The sequence below is a fragment of the Lampetra planeri genome, chromosome 45 (genome assembly GCF_965212315.1).
Source record: "Lampetra planeri chromosome 45, kcLamPlan1.2.h2, whole genome shotgun sequence".
In the NCBI taxonomy this organism is placed as follows: Eukaryota; Metazoa; Chordata; class Hyperoartia; order Petromyzontiformes; family Petromyzontidae; genus Lampetra; species Lampetra planeri.
Window position 1 is genome coordinate 6,023,486 of NC_136151.1, and position 11,130 is coordinate 6,034,615.

The 11,130-nt window shown below is 50.1% G+C and overlaps 1 protein-coding gene across 1 annotated transcript; it reads left to right on the forward strand.

Annotated features, from left to right (window-relative positions):
* Positions 1 to 649: 649 nt before the first annotated feature.
* On the forward strand, positions 650 to 10,969 carry LOC144733080 (prolyl 4-hydroxylase subunit alpha-1-like). The gene is made up of 4 exons (XM_078614819.1): positions 650 to 776; positions 3,457 to 3,535; positions 9,231 to 9,368; positions 10,832 to 10,969. The coding sequence occupies exons 2-4, from the start codon at positions 3,469 to 3,471 to the stop codon at positions 10,957 to 10,959; spliced, it is 333 nt and encodes a 110-aa protein (XP_078470945.1). The 5' UTR covers positions 650 to 776; positions 3,457 to 3,468; the 3' UTR covers positions 10,960 to 10,969.
* Positions 10,970 to 11,130: the final 161 nt, after the last annotated feature.

The following is an 11,130-nucleotide window of genomic DNA, read 5'->3' on the forward strand; positions in this document are numbered from 1 at the left end:
AAGTCACGTATAAAGATAAAATAATAAATTAAATAATAGCATACGACGTTTCGATTGCAACACAAGCAATCATCATCAGGTATAAATGAAAAAGAAACACAAATCTAGTATGCTTAGAAATGTAATGTAACATTATTAAGTATACGAGATTTGTGTTTCTATTTCATTTATACCTGATGATGATTGCTTGTGTTGCAATCGAAACGTCGTAGTATGCTATTATTTAATTTATTATTTTATCTTTTTACGTGACTTTACCGAAAGCTCTAAATTAACATTTTCTATTTCTTAGGTTTTTTTCGGTGAAGTCACGTAGGTAAAAAAAATTAAATTAATAAAAGTAAAATAAAAATAAAATAAAAATCACGACGCTTGTGTTCCCTCCGAAACGTCGTGATTTTTATTTTATTTTACTTTCATTAATTTAATTTTTTTTTTATCTTTATACGTGACTACCGAAAGAACCAAAGAATAAATAGAAAATGGAACGTATTTGGAGGAAAGTGGGAGGGGCTAAAAGCGTTCGTAAGTCGAGGAGTTGCACCACCAACCGCCACTAACCCCCCCTCTCGGCATGTTGCGTCGATTCGTCGGAATCGAATTGCTTGGAATCTATCGGAGGAATCGATTCCTCCCCCCCCCTCACCACCACCACATCCACCATTGCTCAGTCGCTACAGGTCACGCAGCAGACGACAGCAAGAAGCAGGCAGCAGGCGTTGGCTCCGTGTGAACGCTTCCGAAGACGGCGCGCGGGCGATCGGGGCTTCTATTCGGTAAACTTTGAACGTTGCGCAAAATCGTTGAATTAATTTAAATTAACAAAAAAGTTACGGCGTTGGTGGCGTTCGCCGGTCACCGGGGTGCCCGGGGCCCGTCGCCCTGGTCGGTAGGGGATTCTAGGCGAGCGCGGGGGGCCCGAGAGCCTGTCGGAGGCCTATAGGGGGAGGGGTGAAAAAAAGTTTTCAAAGTTACATTGACGATCAAACGGCAGCAGCAGTAGCATCATCATCAGCAGCAGCAGTAGCATCAGCAGCAGCAGTGTCAGCAGCAGTAGCATCAGCAGTAGCATCAGCAGCAGTGTCAGCAGCAGTGTCATCAGCAGCAGTAGCATCATCAGCAGCAGTAGCATCAGCAGCAGTGTCAGCAGCATTATCATCATCAGCAGTAGCATCACCAGCAGCATCAGTTTCATCAGCAGTGGTTTCATCAGCATTATCAGCTGCAGCATCAGCAGCAGCTTTACCAGCAGTGTCATCAGCAACTTCATCAGCAGTGTCATCAGCAGCAGCTTTAGCAGCAGTGTCATCAGCAACTTCATCAGCAGTGTCATCAGCAGCAGCTTTAGCAGCAGTGTCATCAGCAACAGTGTCATCAGCAGTGTCATCAGCAGCAGTAGCATCAGCAGCAGTGTCAGCAGCAGTAGATTCATCAGCATCATCAGCAGCAGTATGATCCGCAGCATCATCAGCAGCAACTTCATCTGCAGTGTCATCAGCAGCAACTTCATCTGCAGTGTCATCAGCAGCTGCATCAGCAGCAGTGTCATCAGCAGCTGCATCATCAGAAGTGTCATCAGCAGCAGCTTCATCAGCAACAGTGTCATCAGCAGTGTCATCAGCAGCAGTAGCATCAGCAGCAGTGTCAGCAGCAGTAGATTCATCAGCATCATCAGCAGCAGTATGATCAGCAGCATCATCAGCAGCAACTTCATCTGCAGTGTCATCAGCAGCTGCATCAGCAGCAGTGTCATCAGCAGCTGCATCATCAGAAGTGTCATCAGCAGCAGCTTCATCAGCAGCAGTGTCATCAGCAGCAGCAGCTTTACCAGCAGTGTCATCAGCAGTAGCGTCAGCAGTGTCATCAGCAACTTCATCAGCAGTGTCATCAGCAGCAGCTTTATCAGGAGTGTCATCAGCAACAGTGTCAGCAGAAGCTTCAGGAGCAGCTTCATCAGCAGCAGTGTCATCAGCAGTGTCATCAGCAGCAGTAGCATCAGCAGTAGCTTCATCAGCAGCAGTGCCATCAGCAGTAGCAGCAGCGTCATCAGCAGCAGGATGATCAGCAGTTTCATCAGCAGTGTCATCAGCAGTGCCATCAGCAGTAGCAGCATAAACTCAGCAGCAGTAGCATCAGCAACAGTGTCATCAGTAGCAGTAACAGCAGTAGCAGCATTAAGAGCAGCAGCATGAAGATCATCAGCAGCAGCAGTGTCAGCAGCAGCAGCAGTGTCATCAGCAGTGTTAGCAGCAGTAGCATCAGCAGCAGCTTCATCAGTAGTGTCATCAGCAGTAGCAGCATAAACTCAGCAGCAGCAGCAGTGTCATCAGCAGTAGCAGCATAAATTCAGCAGCAGTAGCATCAGCAACAGTGTCATCAGTAGCAGTAACAGCAGTAGCAGCATTAAGAGCAGCAGCAGCAGCAGCAGGCAGGCAGGCAGGCAGCAGCAAAATTTCCAACACCGTGCTGATGATGATGATTGATTGCTGCTGCTGATGTGTGACCCTATAGCCTAGGGGCACACCCAGTGGCAGCTGTCCCTGTGTGTGAGTCTGTTAGTAGTAGTAGGGGTAGTGAAGATTGCTGCTGCTGCTGCCGTGTGATTCTATAGCCTAGGGGTACACCCAGTGGCAGCTGTCCCTGTGTGTGAGTCTGTTAGTAGTAGGGGTAGTGATGATTGCTGCTACTACTGCCGTGTGTTCCTATAGCCTAGGGGCACCCCCAGTGGCAGCTGTCCCTGTGTGTGAGTCTGCTGTCAGTAGTAGTAGTAGTAGGGGTAGCGATGATTGCTGCTACTACTGCTGTGTGATCCTATAGCCTAGGGGCACACCCAGTGGCAGCTGTGCTTGTGTGTGTCTGCTGTCAGTAGTAGTAGTAGGGGTAGCGATTGCTGCTACTACTGCTGTGTGTTCCTATAGCCTAGGGGCACCCCCAGTGGCAACTGTGCCTGTGTGTGAGTCTGCTGCCAGTAGTAGTAGTAGCGGTAGCGATGGTTGCTGCTGCTACTACTGCTGTGTGTTCCTATAGCCTAGGGGCACACCCAGTGGCAGCTGTCCCTGTGTGTGAGTCTGCTGTCAGTAGTAGTAGGGGTAGTGATGATTGCTGTTGCTACTGCCGTGTGATCCTATAGCCTAGGGGCACACCCAGTGGCAGCTGTGCTTGTGTGTGTCTGCTGCCAGTAGTAGGGGTAGCGATGATGATTGCTGCTACTACTGCTATGTGATCCTATAGCCTAGGGGCACACCCAGTAGCAGCTGTCCCTGTGTGTGAGTCTGCTGTCAGGAGTAGTAGGGGTAGCGATGATTGCTGCTGCTACTACTGATGTGTGATCCTATAGCCTAGGGCACCCCGAGTGGCAACTGTCCCTGTGTGTGAGTCTGCTGCCAGTAGTAGTAGCGGTAGCGACGATGTGCTGGATTGTTTTCCCTGTCTGTGTGTCTGTCCCGTGTGTTTCAGGAGTTGGCCATCATGCCTCGGCTGTTGCTGCTTGTGCTGGTGGTTCGGCCTGCACTGATGGAGGTGTTCACATCAATAGGTGACGCACGTGCAAACACACACACGCACACACACGCACACACACACGCACGCAAACACGCACACACGTAAATATGCACGCAAACACGCACACGCACGCAAACACGCACTCAAACAAGCAGACACGCAAACACACACGAACATGCACATACGCACACAAACACGCACACAAACACGCACGCACACAAACACGTGCACAAACACGCATACACAAACACGCACACACAAACACAAACACACGCACGCACACACAAACACGCACGCAAACACGCACGCACACACAAACACGCACGCAAACACGCACGCACACACAAACACGCACGCAGACACGCACACAAACACGGACAAACACGCACGCACACACGCACACAAACACGCACACATGCACGCACACAAACACGCACGCGCACACACAAACACGCACGCAAACACGCACACACAAACACACGCATGCAAACACGCACGCACACACAAACACACGCACGCAAACACGCACGCACACACAAACACGCACGCAGACACGCACACAAACACGGACAAACACGCACACACGCACACAAACACGCACGCACACACGCACACAAACACGCACGCACACACACGGACACACAAACACGCACGCAAACACGCACGCACACACAAACACGCACGCACACACGCACAAACACGCACGCACACACACACGCACGCAAACACGCACACACGTAAATATGCACGCAAACACGCACACGCACGCAAACACGCACTCAAACAAGCAGACACGCAAACACACACGAACATGCACATACGCACACAAACACGCACACAAACACGCACGCACACAAACACGTGCACAAACACGCATACACAACACGCACGCACACACAAACACAAACACACGCACGCAAACACGCACGCACACACAAACACGCACGCAAACACGCACGCACACACAAACACGCACGCAAACACGCACGCACACACAAACACGCACGCAGACACGCACACAAACACGGACAAACACGCACGCACACACGCACACAAACACGCACACATGCACGCACACACGCACACAAACACGCACGCGCACACACAAACACGCACGCAAACACGCACACACAAACACACGCACGCAAACACGCACGCACACACAAACACACGCACGCACACACAAACACGCACGCAGACACGCACACAAACACGGACAAACACGCACACACGCACACAAACACGCACGCACACAAACACGCACGCACACACACGGACACACAAACACGCACGCAAACACGCACGCACACACAAACACGCACGCACACACGCACAAACACGCACGCACACACACAAACACGCACGCACACACGCACACACAAACACGCACACAAACACGCACGCACACACGCACGCACACACGCAAACACGCACACACAAACACGCACACACAAACACGCACACGCACACACAAACACGCACACACAAACACGCACACACAAACACGCACGCACAAACACGCACGCACAAACACGCACACACAAACACGCACACATGCACACACACACGCACACAAACACGCACACAAACACGCACACAAACACGCACACAAACACGCACACGCACGCACACACACACAAACACGCACAAACACGCACACACACGCACACACAAACACGCACACGCACACAAACACGCACACAAACACGCACACAAACACGCACACAAACACGCACACAAACACGCAAACACGCAGAAACGCACAAACACGCACACACAAAACAAAGACAAAGGTCCCTTGTGTAGCCTTTAACAGACTGTCGGGGCAAGCGCTGTTAGCCGGATTTCTTTTTTTCGAAGGTAAATCATCGAAAACGTAAAATTAAGCATGGGCACGCGAGCACAGCCACCTTGTTTCTTCAAATTTATCTATGAACATCATTGTTTTTGGTTTTTTTATGACCGGGAACCAAGGTGGGTTGGGGAGGGGGGGTCCAGGCTGCTGCAGTAAGCGGCAGAGGTCGCAAACGGGTTTTGATTCCTTACCCGTACCCGGCCGCACCAGGGTCGCCAACGGGTACCCGTACCCTACCCAATACCCGGCTACCCGTACTCGGCCGGGTACGGGTAGGGTACGGGTATCGAGTACCCGATTGCGACCTTTGGGATGAAGCCATGTTGCAGGCGCGGGTGGGTTGATTCTAGGAACTTGAATTGTGAGAAGAGACAAGACGTTGGGAAATGAGTGACAAACGGCGACTCACCAGTGACTCACGGCCTACCCGTACCCGGCCGCACCAGGGTCGCAAACGGCTACCCGTACCTGTACCCGGCCGGGTACGGGTAGCCGGGTATCGGGTAGGGTACGGGTTTCGGGTACCCGGTTGCGACCTCTGGTAAGCGGTTAAGAACCACTGCTCCAGATGATGTACAATACAGGGTGATTCAAAACAATGTTTTAATGCTTACATGGCGACTATCGGTTTTTTATAAATGGAAAAATAACAGATAATAATACTCCAAAGCTGCAGACGCAATAACGAATGTCACGATAATTGTTTCTATCTGGCAACAAAACTGACACCTTTTGTTACAAGGAGTCATGTTTGCATAGACCACAATACCTGCAGTCATAATGCAAACAAAAAACACAACTCTGATAATATATGCACTGTCCTTGAAGTTAAAAGCTGTCTCGGGTGTGGACCAATCAACTTCAAGGACAGTGCCTACATTATCAGAGTTATGTTTTTTTTTATTTGCATTATGGCTGCATGTATTGTGGTCTATGCAAACATGACTCCTTGTAAAAAAAGGTGTCAGTTTTGTTGCCAGATAGAAGGGTAAAAAAACAATTATCATATTTTTTACTGGCAAATGAGGTTTCAATGGTGTCAATGCTTACCCCAAGCTCTCATACTCTGATGGTGCATTGTCTTTGAGTTGTGCACCTTTTGGCGTCATCTGGTCCAACACCATGTGAGACTAGGCTCTAAGAAAAGCTGTCTTGGGTGTGGACCAATCAACTTCAAGGACAGTGCATACATTATCAGAGTTATGTTTTTTGTTTGCATTATGACCGCAGGTATTGTGGTCTATGCAAACATGACTCCTTGTAAAGAAAGGTGTCAGTTTTGTTGCCAGATAGAAGGGTAAAAAAATCAATTATCATATTTTTTACTGGCAAATGAGGTTCCAATGGAACGAATGTCACGTTAATAACTTCAAAAAGTCGAAAAAGTCTCCCCGCCTGTTTCGCCATCTTCCCCAGGTGGTCTCCTGAGCCCGGAGGCACATTCCTCGTGGCTGTCGTTGCTGATTCTCAGAAGCTTGAACACATTTTTTGTTTAAGCATCCTGTACATCTCTGTGTGTCTTGATTTAAAGCTTTCGTCACTGCAGGGATTCATTTTCATGGTTCTTTCGGTAAAGTCATCACGTAGAAGGGAAATAATAAAATAAAATAATATAAAACAATAAGAAATTCTCACGACGTTTCGACTGCAACACAAGAAATCATCATCAGGTGTGAAATCCACGCCAATAATTTTTTTTTTCAAATTTTCTTGCTGTGGATTTCACACCTGATGATGATTGCTTGTGTTGCAGTCGAAACGTCGTGAGAATTCTTATTGTTTTATATTATTTTATTTTATTATTTCCCTTCTACGTGATGACGTTACCGAAAGAACCAAGAATATGAATCTCTGTGTGTGTTTGTGGAGTTGAGTGGACTTGCCGATGAGCGGTACCAGCGGTGTCAAGATCGGCCTCTGTGGAGGAGGCTCGTGAAGGACGCTGCTACTGGGCAGTGCCAGGCTAGGTGCACAGTGAGGCTACTGGGCAGTTGGAGGCAGTCGCCCTCCAACAACAACGGGGGGCGGAGGAGCGACGCTCACAACAACGAGCGGAGCGGCGGGTGGCTAAAGCACAGCAAGTTGGCACAGTAGGGGGCACAGGTGGTGCATCAGCCGGTCATCTCGGTCTGGACGACACGGCCATCATGAACCCGGCCACCCGTGTGTAGCAAGCAAGCCGCACCCGCTCACTCACTCATTCACTCAGCTTTCATTCACTCAGCTTGCACTCATTCACTCAGCTTACACTCACTCATTCACTCACTCAGCTTTCATTCAGTCACTCATCCACTCACTCATTCACTCGCTCATTCACTCAGCTTACACTCACTCATTCACTCACTCAGCCATCATGAACCCGGCCACTGGTGTGTAGCAAGCAAGCCGCACCTGCTCACTCATTCACTCACGCAGCTTTCATTCAGTCACTCATTCACTCACTCATTCACTCAGCTTTCATTCACTCACTCATTCACTCGGCTTTCATTCACTCACTCATTCATTCACTCAGCTCTCATTCACTCACTCACTCAGCTTTCATTCACTCAGCTTACACTCATTCACTCACTCAGCTTTCATTCACTCAGCCATCATGAACCCGGCCACCGGTGGGTAGCAAGCAAGCCGCACTCACTCACTCATTCACTCACTCAGCTTCCACTCGCTCACTCATTCACTCGCTCACTCATTCACTCAGCTTACACTCACTCACTCAGCTTTCATTCACTCACTCATTCATTCACTCGCTCACTCATTCACTCAGCTTTCATTCACTCAGCTTACACTCGCTCACTCACTCGCTCACTCAGCTTACACTCACTCATTCACTCGCTCACTCATTCACTCAGCTTTAATTCACTCAGCTTATACTCGTTCATTCACTCATCTTACACTCACTCACTCATTCACTCAGCTTTCATTCACTCACTCATTCACTCACTCAGCTTACACTCGCTCATTCACTCGCTCATTCACTCGCTCATTCACTCGCTCATTCACCCGCTCACTCATTCACACTCAGCTTACACTCGCTCATTCACTCAGCTTTCATTCACTCATTCACTCAGCTTTCATTCACTCAGCTTACACTCGCTCATTCACTCGCTCACTTATTCACTCAGCTTACACTCACTCAGCTTACACTCACTCAGCTTACACTCACTCACTCATTCACTCGCTCATTCACTCACTCAGCGTTCACTCACTCAGCTTACACTCGTTCCTTCACTCAGCTTAGACTCACTCATTCACTCAGCTTAGACTCACTCATTCACTCAGCTTACACTCGCTCATTCACTCATTCACTCACTCATTCACTCACTCATTCACTCAGCTTACACTCGCTCAGCTTCCACTTGCTCACTCATTCACTCACTCATTCACTCACTCAGCTTAAACTCACTCATTCACTCAGCTTACACTCGCTCATTTACTCAGCTTACACTCATTCACTCACTCATTCACTCAGCTTACACTCGCTCACCCACTCGCTCACCCACTCACCCACTCACTCATTCACCCACCCACTCACCCACTCGCTCACCCACTTGCTCACCCACTCGCTCGCTCACCCACTCGCTCGCTCACCCACTCATTCACCCACCCGCTCACCCACCCGCTCACCCACCCGCTCACCCACCCGCTCACCCACCCACTCACCCACTCGCTCACCCACTCGCTCACCCACTTGTTCACCCACTCGCTCGCTCAACCACTCGCTCGCTCACCCACTCATTCACCCACCCACTCACCCACCCGCTCACCCACTTTCTCACCCACCCGCTCACCCACTCACTCGTTCACCCACTCGCTCACCCACTTGCTCGCCCACTCACCCAGAGCTGCGGTTTGTCTCCGTCTCCCACTTACCCAGAGTTCCTAGCGAACATATCTGCCCAGCGTCTGTGGCTGCCCACCGAGGAGGACGTCAACGGGGCAGCCAAGGCTCTGATGCGTCTACAGGACACCTACAGACTGAGCACGCGCGACATCGCAGATGGGAACCTACCAGGTACTCACTCACAGAGATACTCACAGAATCACAAAGAGACTCACTCTCTGAGACATTCTATGGATGTGGCTGCTACAGCCTAGGCCGGGTCTCAGAACCTGAGTCTCTTAATCTCTAAACCCTGAGTCTCTAAGTCTCTAATTCTCTAAACCCTGAGTCCCTGAGTCTCTAAGTCTCTAAACCCTAATTCTCTGAGTCTCTAAACCCTGAGTCTCTAAGTCTCTAATTATCTAAACCCTGAGTCCCTGAGTCTCTAAGTCTCTAAACCCTAAGTCTCTGAGTCTCTAATCCCTGAGTCCCTGAGTCTCTGAGTCTCCAAACCCTGAATTTCTAAACCCTGAGTCTCTAAACCCTGAGTCTCTAAACCCTGAGTCTCTAATCCCTGAGTCTCGAAGTCTCTAAACCCTGAGTCTCTAAACCCTGAGTCTCTAAACCCCGAGTCTCTAAACCCTGAGTCTCTAAACCCTGAGTCTCTAAACCTTGAGTCTCTAAACCCCGCGTCTCTAAACCCTGAGTCTCTAAACCCTGAGACTCGGAGTCTCTAAACCCTGAGTCTCTAATCCCTGAGTCTCTAAACCCTGCGTCTCTAATCCCCGAGTCCCTGAGTCTCTAATCCCAGAGTCTCTAAACCCCGAGTCTCTAAACCCTGAGTCTCTAAACCCTGAGTCTCTAATCCCTGAGTCTCTAATCCCTGAGCCCCAGAGTCTCTAATCCCTGAGTCTCTAAACCCTGAGTCTCTAATCCCTGAGTCTCTAATCCCTGAGTCTCTAAACCCTGAGTCTCTAAAACCTGAGTCTCTAAACCCTGAGTCCCTGAGTCTCTAAACCCTGAGTCTCTAATTCCTGAGTCTCTAATCCCTGAGTCTCTAAACCCTGAGTCTCTAAAACCTGAGTCTCTAAACCCTGAGTCCCTGAGTCTCTAAACCCTGAGTCTCTAATTCCTGAGTCTCTAATCCCTGAGTCTCTAAACCCTGAGTCTCTAATTCCTGAGTCTCTAAACCCTGAGTCCCTGAGTCTCTAAACCCTGAGTCTCTAATTCCTGAGTCTCTAATTCCTGAGTCTCTAATCCCTGAGTCTCTAAACCCTGAGTCTCTAATTCCTGAGTCTCTAAACCCTGAGTCCCTGAGTCTCTAAACCCTGAGTCTCTAATTCCTGAGTCTCTAATCCCTGAGTCTCTAAACCCTGAGTCTCTAAACCCTGAGTCTCTAATCCCCGAGTCTCTAAACCCTGAGTCTCTAAACCCCGAGTCTCTAAACCCTGAGTCTCTAATTCCTGAGTCTCTAATCCCTGAGTCTCTTAAGTCTCTAAGTCTCTAATCCCTGAGTCTCTAAGTCTCTAAACCCTGAGTTCCTGAGTCTCTAAACCCCGAATCTCCGAGTCTCTGGACCCCGTAACCCTTCCCCTCCCCACCCCGCCCCACCCTCACCCACCGTCTCTCTCCCTGTGTGTGCGCGCACGTCCAAGGCACGATGCATCGTGACGCTCTGTCTGCTCGCGACTGCTACGACCTGGGCCGCGTCGCCTACACGGAGGGCGACTACCGGCACACGCAGCTGTGGATACGGCAGGCGCTGCGCATGATGCACCGATGAGGAGGAGGAGGAGGGGAGAGACGTGGGGAGGGGGCGGAGGGCGGAGAAGCGGAGGAGACACCGGGGGGAGGAGGATCGGCGGTGGAGGGGGTGGAGTGGCTGACGGGGGCGGCGGTGGTGGATGAGGTGGACGTCTTGGACCACCTGAGCTTCGTGGCGTTTCAGCAGGGC

Bases quoted from the DNA above. Each gene is read 5' to 3' on its own strand.
- LOC144733080 (XM_078614819.1), top strand. From the start codon at position 3,469: ATGCCTCGGCTGTTGCTGCTTGTGCTGGTGGTTCGGCCTGCACTGATG. The intron at 3,536-9,230 runs GTGACGCACGTG...CCACTTACCCAG, and splicing joins GGAGGTGTTCACATCAATAG to AGTTCCTAGCGAACATATCT. The intron at 9,369-10,831 runs GTACTCACTCAC...CGCACGTCCAAG, and splicing joins CGCAGATGGGAACCTACCAG to GCACGATGCATCGTGACGCT.